A 14,507-nucleotide genomic window follows, 5' to 3' on the forward strand; every position below is an offset into this window, starting at 1 on the left:
TCTTGATGAGTTCAAGGACTGCGCCCAAGCATTTTTTTCTGAGCTCCTTTTAATATTTCTAAATTAAAAAATAATATTGTATGCATATGCATATTAATGAAACTCTCAAATAGTTTAAGGGCTTTTGTTTGACTTGAACCAATTCAATAAGATGCCATTGACTATGGGAGTGACATTCACGGCACAAGCTCATGAAAAACAGTCTCACTCTCTTGTTTTTTTTTTATGTAACCAAGCATTTTATAGTGAATATCCTGTTCCCTTGATCCTTTGGAAAATACATATTCTCTAATGAATGAAATTATTATTCTTATTGTTCTTCTTTCTTATAATTACATAGATATTTTGATAAATAAAATTTAAAAATTTTCATCAAATGAGAAATCTGGTGCATTTTTTAAATTTCCTTCATTGAAACAGCTCGCAAGAGAACTGCAGCCAAACGAAAGAAATTAAAAAATATGCACAGTAAGAGCACAGATGAAGATGAAGAAGATGATGATGGTAGTAAAGAAAGTGAAACTGTTGGTGAGCTTTTACTGTTCTTTATAATGTTTACTTTATTGAAATCAAGAAAATACACCTATAAAAACTATGTTAAAAAAACATGCTACTCTATGAATCATTTTGAATTCTTCACATATTCAAGTGCATCATTTAATAAAAATGTTCTTGCATGTCAACCATGCTGATTTTGTATTTAACTTGATTTTTTTGTTTTTGTTAAACTGTTTTCAAAAAATTCTAAACAAACTTTTTAATTATTTTAATGCAGCCAAGAAAGGTAAATTAAAAGGTAGGTAATATCGATTTTAATTACTGACTTTTTAAGTCTTTTATCATATTTATATTGTATTTTCATATGTTTATTTTATTTTTTTTGCCTTTCATAGTTATTTATGTATTCAGAAAAACGTGTTCTTACTTTGAGCATATCTATTATTACATTAATGCTCTGATAAAAAGCTTTATAGTTATTTACTCTATGTTTGCATATGAAATAAATATATTTAATTTCTTTGGAATTTAAACAAGGTCTTGCAAGGGCTTCCTATTTCAAAGCCAAAGTAAAGAACAAAGGAGCATGTAAAGCTTTTTGGCGAGGAGAGAAGAGGTTCCGGTAAGATTTTGTATTTTTTAAATGATATACAGTGAAGCTCTTCTTAATGGTCACCCCTCTTTTATGGCCAAATAATAATGAAGTTTTATTTTAAAAGCTTCAAAAAGAACCCACTTTTTTACAGTCACCCTTTTTTAGGGATAGCTTTTTCTTGTCCCACTGGTGTCCACAAAACAGAAGTTTTACTGTATATAAAATATATGTCAATGAAGATGATCTGTTAAGACATAGTGAGTACCTAAAGCATAATTACAGTTTCTATTGTGAAATTTAATAAGATCTTGTGTGAGGACTAGATCACCCCCATCCCTAGCTACAATCTTATTTGCTTATTGTATGACAAGAGTGATAGTATTTCTGGATAAACTTGTACATAAAACTTTTTTGTACTTACAATGCAGGTTTTTTATTCGTCATGTTGTGAAAACCCAAGCCTTTTACTGGTTTGTGATCGTCCTAGTGTTTTTAAATACTGTATGTGTAGCAGCTAATCACTATGGTCAGCCAGACTGGCTGACAGATTTTTTATGTAAGTATTACCTATTTCTAAAATATCATGAATTTTTTAATAAAAAGTATTGCTTTAATCTAACCCAGGGGTTTTTAACCAGGTGTCCAATAACCCCTTGTTGATACCTCAAGAGTGGTATAAGTGGTGGCTCAAGCTGGTATGCGAGCCTAGATGACAAAACAATTAACTTATTGTCTTCACATTGCTACAATATTTACTGAATGTTATTTTGTGACAGGTTCTGTGTGCTTCATCTTGTTAGCACAAAGGGTCTGTGGAATACTAAATACAAATACAAGGCCACAACAGTCAAAATGCCCAATGAGGTGGCTGAGAAAAAGATGCCCATAACAAATATGGATGCCATATATTTCTAAAATACTGCAACCCAATTAAAAATCTTATATATAAATGTGAAAGTATGTCTGTATGTCTGTCTGTTCTTTATACAGTTTTAGACAGATTGTCGCCAAATTTTGCATATATACCAAACAGGACCGGGTTTGAACCATAGGCTACATTAAAAGTTTGTCAATGCCCGAAATGGGCGAAAAACCGTTGGGCGACAATGGTTCCTGGGCTTCCTAACGATTTCTTTTGGAATGTTTATTCTAGTTACCGTGGTTCCTCAACAATGCGTTTCAGACATGCACATGCCTTTACAATGATTTATCACTTCTCTAATGCTGCCATTATAACAGTTTATTCCTTTATAATGGTTTGTCACTTTTCTAATCCTCCCAGAAATTGAAGAAAACCCGGACAGCGCTGGGTATTTTTGCTAGTGCAATCATAAAAATTAAAGACTATATATACATGATAAAATATAATACAATGCCCATAAAAACATTTATGGTTGTCTTATCTAAGTATGAATAGCTTCTCGATTTACCCCAACATGTGTATCGTATTTCTTTTTAAACGTGTCAGTTGTGATAGAGTTTACTACCCCTGGGGGTAAGCTATTCCATTTATTAGCAACCCTATTAGAGAAACATTCTCTGGTACACCACAACCTAGAATTGTCCCTTACTAATGGATACTGGAGTTCCCTTATCAAAGCAGTTGATTGACGGTGTATTAATAATTCATTGTCCATCCTATCCATCCTGTTGAAAATTTTGAACACTTCAACCCTATCCCCCTGACGCCTGCGTTCTTTCAGTTTAAACATCTTCAAAAAAATGAAGATGTTTACATTGGAAGGTTAAGAACCTTTGATCTAGCCCATTTTTATTCATCAGTAGAGCAATATGATGACACAGTTCTTAAAAGCTTGTTTCCTTATTGATGCTCAGTAATACAGGACTGTATCACACTGTGAACCACATTGGTCATATTTGTGTACTTGTATTGTGACTACCCTGGTTCAAACCCAACTGGCAGCACAGTTGATGTTTGGATGAAGTTGGTTTTCTGTGGTTCCCAACTTCATGTTGCAAATGGAGCCAATCTCCCTATTAAAAGTCTTACTACAGAGAGCAATCAGCTCTACAACCTTAAAAAAATTCCCACATGACAAGACGAACATAAATAAACCAGCCAAGTTGTCTGCTTTTGAATTTGGAAGGGAGATGGCAGCAATATTTGAGCGCATAACAAGCATTTTTAAGAAATAAACTTCACGTTAATTTCACATGTACACATACATTCTAACATGTAATCTCATTTGTTAGAAATTCCATATAGGTTTATGGACGAGACGTATGTGTAGTGTTTAGTAGTAGTAGTGATACAGGATAATTGTATAAAGATCATGTAAATATGTGAGAAAAAACTTTACAAACTTTTTAAATATTTTTTTTCTTCAATTTATCTTTCATTTTATTTTTAGAGCTTCAACATAATTATTCATCACTGTACAGAAATAGTGTAAAAGCCCAAACTTGGTAAATTCTGTGTTTTACAATAATTAGGAGATAGAAGTAAAAAAAAATACTTAAATACTGGTTTAAAAAAAATAGATGATAATAAATAAGGAATTCTGAAATTTTTTTTCTAATTATTTCTAGTTTAATTAACACATTATCCCATGAGATATGAGTTGTCTGTCCAGGAACTAGTTAGTTACAAAGTCATCCATTCCTAAAGTGGAATTCATCATTAGAAGCTTCAAATGATAAGCATTTTTAAGACACGAGTGGATCTTGCATTAGTTTTTGCCCAGAAGTCACATTATAGCTTATTTTCACAGGATGACATTTTTTCATACATTTACAAAAAAAGCTGCATTTATTCAAATAGTAGAAACTAGATTATCTGATATCTAAGGTAATTGGGACAAGCCAACATCAGGAAGTCAAAACCTCTGGATAATTGAATATGCATCAATTTAAAGGTCCAATATCATCTGTATTACTGTATTTTTTTTAGCTTATCAAGCACATGGGTGTAAGCACTGCAGTCAGAAAAAAACATTGAATAGAACATAGGCGTATGCAGAATTTTCTCTGAGGGGTTTCAATTTTTTTCCTTCTCGGGGAGGGGGTTACATTTTTCCTGCAAAATAACACTATAATCTCGACTTGTGGAGGGTAAGAACCCCAAACCCCCCCCCCTTTGTGTACGCCAATGGAATAGAAAAATTGCTCTGCAAATGTGCTGCATATGTTTATCTGCCACACCTTTGCAGGAGGAAATTAAATTTTCGTGTAATCACTGTTTCTTGATATTTTACAAAAAATATTTGTTTAAAAATTCTTGCTAATGTCAGAGTAGTCTGTTTTCATAGTCAGTTTCCTGAATCTAATTTTTTTTTCAAAACAAAAATTGATCTATTCACTTCATCAATCATAATTACTACATCTATTACATCAGTGTAAGTGCTGCAAGCCTCCAAAATTATATTCTTAAAAATGCAATGCCATTGCAGATAGTCCAAAAAATACAATAACAACAAATTTTTGACAAAGTTTCTGCATCTAAAGCAACACAGTAATTTTTTTATGTAATTCAATGTGCTAAACATGAATATTGCCATAACAAAACTTCAGCATATGGGGTGAAATATTTAGTATCTTTTTAAATGGAAGAAATATATTAGCGCTCACGATTTCAACATAAAATATATACACCTGTCCCTCCATTTACGCAGTATTTTTTTTACAGAAGTCTCTTTCTATATGATAAATTATAACTCTATTTAACACTAGAACCGCGGAGTGGGTCAATTTGACCCAAATCAAACTTCGTTTTCATTTATCTCAAAAACTTACATGAGGATGTTAAAAAAATTTCGTGACTTTTCATGATATCATATGAATATTAATTCACGAAAATTTTATCATCTTCACATTTCGTGTTTCAGAGCTATAAGCACTTATACCTAGAACCGCGGTTTGGGTCATTCTGACCCAACGTACTATTCTATAGGAAAAAAGGGGGTGCAGAATTTTCTTGGAAGTGGTTCCCTTTCTAAAATTTTTTGTAAATGAAGATAGTGAAGAATAAAGGTCTTTCAAGGTCAAGGCCAATTCATTCTCAGAGCAGATTATCTTTTTTTCAATGGGGTAATGACACAAGTAGAGCTAAATATTTCTTTCCTTTGTAAACTTGAATACCTGGAATTCTGACGGGACTCAATGAAGATTTTGGGAGAGTAAAAGCTTAATTCTAGAAAAAAACGTGTAGTTGAAATTTCTGTAAGCAAATGATGCCACAGAAAAAGAGTAAACTTCTGGCTTGCACCAAATATGTTTTGCACGGATTTCGAAACCTTGGGAAGTATCAACGTCCAACGAATCTCTCTTTCAGAGCACATAGTGATGCAACTGATCAAGCCATTTGAGAACAAGGGCAGAAATGCCTCAACCGACACCTTTTTTCCCTACACTGAAGCTGGCTCAAATGATAAAAGCCAAGAAATACGAGCTTAGTAGAGACGATGAGACAAAATCGAAGAGCAATATTATCTCACACAATAAAGATAGTGAAACTACAGTTGTATGGAACAATGATGCCACAATGGCAATTTATCAAGGAAAGAACGATATAAGTTTTTTATTACTCAGCACGCTTCATCTGGCAGTCGATATTGGAAGTAGTTAGCCCTAAAAAGCTTCCTTACACACACACACAGAAACTATTTCACACTAAAATTCAACAAAGTGTAACGATCATAGTTATAGCGATCAAATGCTCAGAAAATATTTGGCATCATAGACGTTTTCTGTAACATCCTGGATCTCACTATAAAAATATTCCTGTATTTTGTATAGAGTAGTACAGACGGCCAGAACTATTTTTTGAAAGCAGTTCCTCTAATATCGTATTGAAGAGCTGCATTCATCATACGTGTTGCCCTAGCGCAAAAGGAAACGTTCGTGCGCTCTTGATCATGTGTCTGTTCGTGAGCGATCAAAATAATAATAATAATATTAAATAAAAATAAATGAGTCTGATATGTCAGGTAACATAAAAATGTGGAAACAAAACTGTTAATTTTTGCATGGGTTGTACAACTTCAACATGCGGGAATGTGCAAGAATATTGAAAAAAAAATTGCTCAACTGCTCATCATAAATTCCACTATCAGTAAGAAATCAATACTTATTTGACAGAATCATATTATAGACTTTTTCATGCTCTATCTGACACGCTTATTTTACATCTTTGTAGTATTATGGAATTACTGAAAAGTGTTTTTGGACTGAATAGAGTAAATAATGTATACTAAAACTTATTTTTACTGAATTACATCATTTTTTTAGCTAATTTTGAAGTCCATTTTATATTCATAAACAAATATAATTTTCCATTATGAAAACGCAATTAAACAACATTGATTAAGAGTAGGGAGAAACCCAGAAACCAAAAATAAATATCCTGTTTTCACTATGAAACAGATTTTGTTTTTCAAAGTTTGGGTCAATTTGACCCAGTCCGCGGTTCTAGGTATACCGAAAGTGCCGCGGTTCTAGTGTTAAGCATATTTTTTACGCATGGTACTTTTGTGCGCTATATCAATTTACGCATCCAGCATTTTCTACAAACCAGTTAGGATGATTCAGTGATGATGCCAGTGCTGTATGAAAGGAAAGGGCAAAAATAGATTACAGTATTTCTAAAACTTACACTAGCTTTTCTTTCTAATATTTGTTTTCTTTTGTACTGACAGACTTGATTTGCGCGATTTCATTCACATAAAACAAATCCACGTGCAACAGATACTTCACGTAAATAGAGGGATGGGTGTATATATATATACACAGTGAAACCTATCTAAGATAGACACTGTATGAAATGGAAACCTGTCTTTGCTTGAATGGGACAGAGAAATAGTCTAGTGCAGCATGTATGTCTATGGTGGAGCCCCGTAGGCATATTTTTTATTTATTTATCAAAGATATTAATTTACTTTTAGTATTAAAAAACATTTATATAATTATTTTTTCAAATTTACAGTTTTTTTTATATTTCTTGAGCGGCTGCGGAGCCTCTGGAGAGTTCAGACGGAGCCCTTAGGGCTCCAGTTGAGAACCACTGGTCTAGTGGATAACTAATGTTTTTTAATTATGATTGCTATTTGAATGCTTTTTTAATTAGATTAAAAAATCCTGCAGAAATGGAAATAATTTTTGTCCAAGAGCAAATTTTTGTCCTTTGGATGGGAAGAAGTTAAGTCATACTGATCTCCCTTTTGTTAGGAATCTTTTACTTCTTGGAAGCACTACACTATGAATGCTGATTATCTATTTGAACTGGAAGTAAGGGGGTAGGGCTTGGATGGAAGCAGGGCCGTCTTAAGAGCATCATGGGCCCCCAGGCCAAGCAATTTTTCTGAGGCCCTACCAGGTAAATTCTAGAAAATTTCAACCACATCTCATTTTTGTGAGGCCCCCTCTTCTCTTAAGGCCACCAAACCGTGCCCGGGTGGGCCCCCATACGTTAAGACGGCACTGAGTGGAAGCCTATTTACTATTCAAAATTTAGTGAAAGCCTATTTAGCATCTCATCTACGATTGAAATGGTGACTTTTGTTAGAAAAAACATTCCTGTTTCTTAGTAAAATGTTGATGATTTCCATTTAGTTCGAGAGAGAAATAGGCAAGGGAGACAATTATTGTTAATAATTTTTTGTGTGATACTGTTTTTAGTATATGTATTTCATTCAGTGTAATTTAAACAGAAAAATTCAGAGAGACAAAAAAAGCAAAATTTAAGTATTACAGAGATGTATAATCTTTCTTTCGAAAAAGTTATTGGATGTTGATCTTATTGCCACTATTTTCAAATAGTACACAATATCTCAAATTTTATTTTAAATATTAAAAGTTTTTCATTTTTGACAAAAGTAAGTGTTCATTCTATTGCTATTCAGTAGAACATTTCATTTTGAAGTTTACCTATTAGCACATTAAATATGAAATTTCAAATGTATAGTAATTTGGAACAGCAAACATAAAAAAATTGAATATAATAATATGCATGTCTCTGTTTGATACTTGTTGGTTTATAGTTACAGTGATATTCTCAAAATTCGAGTTTTTGCAAATGACAGAAATAAATTACTGCATATATTTTTGTGTGCACTTTTATAAAATGGAAACCTGTCTGGAACAGAAAATAGTTTGTCTTTTGACATTCCATTTTGTACAGATTTCACTGTATATATATATACTTATAATTAAAGTTCCTGTGTGCTCTGAGTATTTTATCTCTAAAACTGCTCATCCGAATGCAGCAAAATTTTTAGGATATCTTAATGAGACAATGGGAGAGAGATTTATGAGATAAAAAAATAGTCCAATTTTTGACTACCAGGTGAAAAGTGACACTTTTTTATTGCATTTTACGTTTTCCCATGGTCCATATAGTGTATATACAAAGTTTTAATGGAATACATCTTCCAGAGTGGACATTACATATGTCTGAGTAGTTTCAGTATACTGAAACTGCTCAATCCAATGCAACATCCATCAGTATACTGACACTACTCCGACCTATGTAGCACCCATTTTGTAATATAAATATTAATTAATTAGAAATCTCGCTGTATTCAGATAAGCAGTTTTCAGAAAAACTACTCAGAATAGGGAAACTTAAATTATTATCACCCTGCATATATACATACAGTGAAACCTTGATATAATGATTTTCTGCAGATCAAGATAAAATGTAATTTTAGAGGGATTGTTATCACATAGAGAGGCAGAAGTTTAACTTCAGAGTATAGACATTTCCAAACAAGACGAAAAAAATATTGTTGTAGAGGGACTTATTGGTCGAGAGATTATATCATTGTAGCAAGTTTTCACTGTGTATAGTATCACATACAAAGGGAAAGGGTGGCTGGGAGAAGAGAGGACTTCTCATCTTTTTCTCCTTCATTTCCTATATGTTAACAGTAATACTAGTTTTTTGAGATTTATCTCTGCTTGTTCAAATGCACGTAATCCAAATTTGTTTCAAAAGTCGTATGTAAAGGGGTTAAAAAAGTTGAATTGGCTATGTTTTTTTTAAAATCAGACATTTAATTCCTATATAGAACCACGATACAAATCCATCATAATTAAATGGTATAACAAAACAATTATATAGGAAAACACTATAATATGTAAAACACCTCAGAATATAGAAAACAAACCATTTTATAGAAACACAATGTAAATATGAGGACATAGAAACAAGAATTATTTCATTAACAAGTATTATTTATAAAATACTCATACTGTATATACAGTCAGACCTTGATATAATGAACTCTGATTCAATGAATTTCTTGATTTAACAAATGTTTTCTGAAATTCTGACAAAAACAAAGCTCAAACCCCTATTTAACAAATGAAAATCCTTAATATAACAACTTATCTTCAAACTATCCTATTTTTTTTATTATTTCTTGTCACCTAAAACCACAATCCAAAGATTTAACTTCCCAGGGTTTGACCTTCAGCTCTTCTCTAGAAACAAAAAAATGGAGAGCAGGACTTTGTTCCTGTTTGAGTGAAAAGGCGATAAAGCCATTTAAAGTGTTCCTAGGAAGGTTTCAGTGGCTCATGGGTGGACCAATAGCATAAAGCATTGTTCTGTCCACATGTTTAGATTTCAGTAAAGAATTACTTATTAGTAAAGAAGTTACTTCAAGTTTGTGCTCTGTCTTGACAAAGAATGGTGGATCATCTCAAACGAAAAGCAGTTTTTGGTTAGCTGAAAAATGACAACTTCAATAGAATTTGATAAGAATGTTCCCTTACCAAACAAACTTCTATAAGGCAATATTTTATACATCATTACTTTAGTCGTAAGGGTTTTTTTTTCAATTTTTGTCGGAAATTAGTTGTAGTACCAACCCCAAATTAAGTAGCTTTTAAAATTAGCTGTTTCGACTGTGTTTATGCTCCTGATCAATTTTACTTTGATTTAACTAATGAAATGGTCGGTTTCTTACGATTTGTTGAATCAGGGTTCGACTTGATTTTTTTTCATCTCTGCATACCGCACGTTGTTTTCATTTATTTGTCTTTTTTCAAATTTTATACTTTTTATTTATTTGCTAACATGATTCATATAAAATTGTAATTTGTGATTGCCAGTAAGGGCCATTTGGCTTCTTGGTGATTTTTTTCTCTGTCTCTGTATTAATATTTCTCATTAATAAAATGTGTTGTTGTTTGAAAAAAAATAAGAAAAAATATTTTTCTTTCCATAACTGCTTCCTTCATTTTGCCTCTAGTACTTTTGTTTGAAATAATGTGCAGCTCTGATAATAGTCAGAGTCCAACAACAGTCAGCTAGCATAAAGGGTGATTACTTGTCTTGGTGACATGAATAATTGTAAGCTACGCTCTAAAGAACACAGGCTCATTGTCGCACAGGCATTTCCACAGTTTTTAGATAAAAACTCAAACAGGACTAAAAACATTTATTTTTAAGGACCAAAGCCTTATTAATAACCCCTACCATATTGTAGTCAAAATTATGATATAAGGCAGATAATCTTCTACTGAATCTGTAATTATCTGCTTTGGCATTCTTCAGAAAGTTTTTGTTAGTTGATAAAACATGTCCCAAATCTTATGATTCTGAAGTAGCTCCTCACACTTGCCTCACTGAAAAGTTGTCAAATCTGGTAGCCAAAAATTACTTCTTTTTTTTTAATTTTCACATTTCAGAGTCCAGAAAATTTAAATTTTATGTAAATATTTGAAAGCTAGTTCATTTTTATTCATAGCTTCAACCAAGCTCTTAACAAAACCAAGCATGATATGTATTAGTAGGGTGTTTTTTCTTGGTATTTGTCAAGGAAGGATGCAGAATATTCATTTTTCCAACTATTAGATTCTTCATCAGAGGCCAGTCTTTTTAAAGAAAGACCAAATCGTAATCTAGGCTGCTCAAATACAAAGAAAGAGCGAAAAACTATCTGCTGGAGACCCACCAACAAAACACAAAGTAGGCACAGATATGGAAAATTTCTCCAACAGGAGCTTTAGTTTAGATTACCCCAGGTCTCTTTTATATGGACTGTATGCCTAATTCATGTTTGTGATACAAAATTGATTGCAGTTCAAATGTTAAAACAACTGCTTATGTCTCTTGCAATATCATTCCTTACTGTGCGAAATACTTTTCTGCTATTTTACAGTTTTTATGCAATGCCATTGTTGTCTCATTGTGTAATTATAATCTAATATACTAGGGCAATATAAAATATCCATATCATACATTTAACCGACATATAGACAATAACAAAAACCCCTGAATTTCAGATTTTTTAACCAATCTGTAACAGCATTGTGTTTTAGGTCAAATATCCTAGTCCTAATTACAGTGAAACCTGTATAAATAGAAAGTCATGAGTTTGAAATTATTTATTTATTTTATGCAGGTTTCTGTTTTACGAAGGTGCACTTTAATGTACTTTAATATACTTTAATGTATATGCAATGATTTATTTCTATCGTATTGCAAAACTTAAATTTTGAGAACATTCTAACTTCTATAAACCAATGGAGTATTAAACAGACATGAATATTATCATTTTGAATTTTTTCATATTCGTTTCAAATTACTATACATTTGAAATTCAATATTTAATGCACCAATATTTAAACATCAATATAAAACGTTTTCCTGAATAGCAATAGAATGGACACTTACTTTTCTCAAAAGTGAAACATTTTTAATATTTAAAATAAAAAAATTGAGAAATTTCATACCTTTTTAATAATAACTTTTTAATAATTTTAATTTAAAAATAGTGACCCCAAGTTATCGCCTGATTTCCATAATGATGGATGTTATTTGTTTGGTCAATTATTTCATCATTTGACGTTTTTGGTAAGTCATAAATGGGTTCAAAATTGACGTAGTAAAAAATGGTCCATGGTGGAAATGTCAAAATAACATTAAAAAAATGGTTATACTTTCAGACGATAAATAGCATTATTTGAGGAGAAATAAAAAAGTGAGTGACTAGCTGTGCAGCTTGGATTCAAACCCTGACTGGAAGAGATTTGTACCTAAGAATCTCTTGTCTTACCGCTATCAAACACGCTATTGCAGCAATATTTATGCTATTTTAACATGACTTCCCAAGCAATGATGGTTGAGTAATGCCCATGTAGTTATTTTTGTCTTTTATTTTTTATCTCAGAAAAATTATGTCTTTTATAATTTGCAAAAAAAGAAAATGAGGAGAATTTAAAATCTGTTTTGTTTAGTTCAAAATTCATCTCAAAAAATCCACTGCATTTTTTTTTTCAATCATTTACTGATTTCACAGATCCTCCGATCTTCAGTTCTTCAGTATAAAACATGATATGAATTCAATCATAATTCGTAAAATGTCTTGATATATCAACACATTTCATCCTATTAAAACCAAATTTCATATCAACAATTGATTCATTTCAAAGGTTTACATTTCCATTAAAAAAAATTGTACTCAACTTTCATTTGTTTTGTGACAATCAGTAACAAAGAAGTGAACCATTTTGAAACTCTCTCAAAGTTTATTGTTTTGTTGAACAAATATTTTAGATAATTTGTAATATTTTATCCTAAACAAATTTTCCAATTTAAAAGAAATTGTGATGTTTATTTATTGACTGCGTCATTTCATGACCTTTACATGGTTCATGGTCATTAAATGACTTTAAAATAACATGATTTTTTTTATTTATGTCATTCTGAAAAAGTTACCAAATAATCATGTCATATTTGACGTCAAGCAACTACTTGGGACAATGAAATCAACAACCAATAACATTTGCGAAAGAAAGATTCTACATCTCTGTAACACTTAAATTTTGGGGTTTTTTTTGCCTCTATGAACTCCATTTTTGTGTTCAAATTCAATACCTGTTTGTTCAGCTGGTGGCCATCTCCACACTGAATAAAATTAAAAGACTCAGTATCGTTAAATTGTTAATAATAATTGTCTCTCTTGCCTATTACTCACTCCCCCAAACTACACTGCTGGCCACCGTAAATGCAACACCCTGAAGAAAGCATGCAAATAATATGAAATTTACAACATGCATTAGCGGAGGTGAGATATGCAAATGATTAGAATTTCAGCGCAGACGCACATCACGCGCGCCTGTGGCGCCACTTCAAAGCGCTATTTAAGGCTTGGAGATTTCGACGATTTGAAGTACGGCAATTGTGTTTTTTTCAAAAAAAACGATCAATTATGCCTCGTAGAAAACTGCGATCATCTTTTGATCAAGTATCCGAGTTCGACAGAGGAAGGATAGTGGCCTACCGAGATTGTGGATTATCTTTCAGGGAAATCGGTAGCCGTGTTGGACGAAACCAAACAACTGTAATGCGGATATGTGATCGTTGGATGCAGGAGGGTACGACGTGCTCGATCGCATCCACCTCAGTGCACCACTTCACGTGATGACAGGCGTATGGCAGTGACGGATCGCTCAGCCACATCACTAACCATAGCACAGCACATTCAGTCTGTACCGCATCATCCAGTGTCTGCGCGTACCATTCGACGCCGTTTACAGCAGAGTGGTCTGTCTGCAAGACGTCCATTGCTTCATCTACCCTTGACGCAGAACCACAGACGTCTCTGCCGCCAATGGTGCGATGAAAGAAGGATGTGGACGGCACAATGGAATGAAATTGTCTTTATTGACGAGTCACGCTTCTGTCTGCAACACCACGATGGTCGGATTCGAGTCTGGAGACACCGTGGAGAGAGGATGCTGAACAGCTGCGTTATGCACCGCCACACTGGTCCTGCACCGGGTATTATGGTATGGGGCGGTATTGGATATCACTCTCGCACTCCTCTAGTACGCATTGCCGGTACTTTAAAAAGCCAGCGCTACATCTCCGAGGTGTTGGAGCCAGTTGTCCTTCCTTACCTTCAGGGCTTGCCCACAGCCATATTTCAACAGGATAATGCGCGACCACACGTGGCACGCATTGTCCAAAGGTTCTTCGTCAATCGCCAGATTGAATTGCTTCCCTGGCCAGCTCGCTCTCCGGATCTTTCGCCGATAGAAAACATGTGGTCCATGGTTGCTCAACGATTGACCCAGATTACATCCCCAGCTGCCACACCAGATCAACTTTGGCACCGCCTGGAAGCTGCTTGGTCTGCTGTACCCCAAGAACACATCCAAAGTCTCTTTGAATCAATGCCGAGGCGTGTGGCAGCGGTGATCTCCAACAATGGCGGCTACTCCGGCTACTGATTTTGGCAGGAACCACACTTCACAGAAGTCTATAAATTTAATCATTTGATGCTTGGTCAACATGTTATCTACAAAATAAATATTGTTGCGATATCTCTTGTCTTTCTTGGTGTTGCAATTTGGGTGGCCGGCAGTGTAGTTTAAATGGAAATTTGAATTTTTTTCAAGAAACAGGTATGTTTTTTAACAAAAGCCATCATTTTCATCATAAATG

General features: G+C 33.4%; 1 protein-coding gene across 1 annotated transcript in view; it reads left to right on the plus strand.

The window, feature by feature from the left end:
- The window catches only part of LOC149065463 (voltage-dependent calcium channel type A subunit alpha-1-like), a 426,448-nt gene that overhangs the window by 115,418 nt on the left and 296,523 nt on the right, over positions 1 to 14,507 (plus strand). Inside the window, exons 9-12 of the mRNA XM_089253992.1 lie at positions 421 to 528; positions 776 to 796; positions 1,036 to 1,120; positions 1,522 to 1,649. Of these exons, the coding sequence (XP_089110118.1) occupies positions 421 to 528; positions 776 to 796; positions 1,036 to 1,120; positions 1,522 to 1,649 (342 nt within the window). The remainder of the gene's footprint in view (positions 1 to 420; positions 529 to 775; positions 797 to 1,035; positions 1,121 to 1,521; positions 1,650 to 14,507) is intronic.

The sequence above is a fragment of the Pholcus phalangioides genome, unplaced genomic scaffold (genome assembly GCF_987345545.1).
Source record: "Pholcus phalangioides strain wild (caught in Gottingen) unplaced genomic scaffold, Ppha-v1.0 ptg000039l_1, whole genome shotgun sequence".
Classification (NCBI taxonomy): domain Eukaryota; kingdom Metazoa; phylum Arthropoda; class Arachnida; order Araneae; family Pholcidae; genus Pholcus; species Pholcus phalangioides.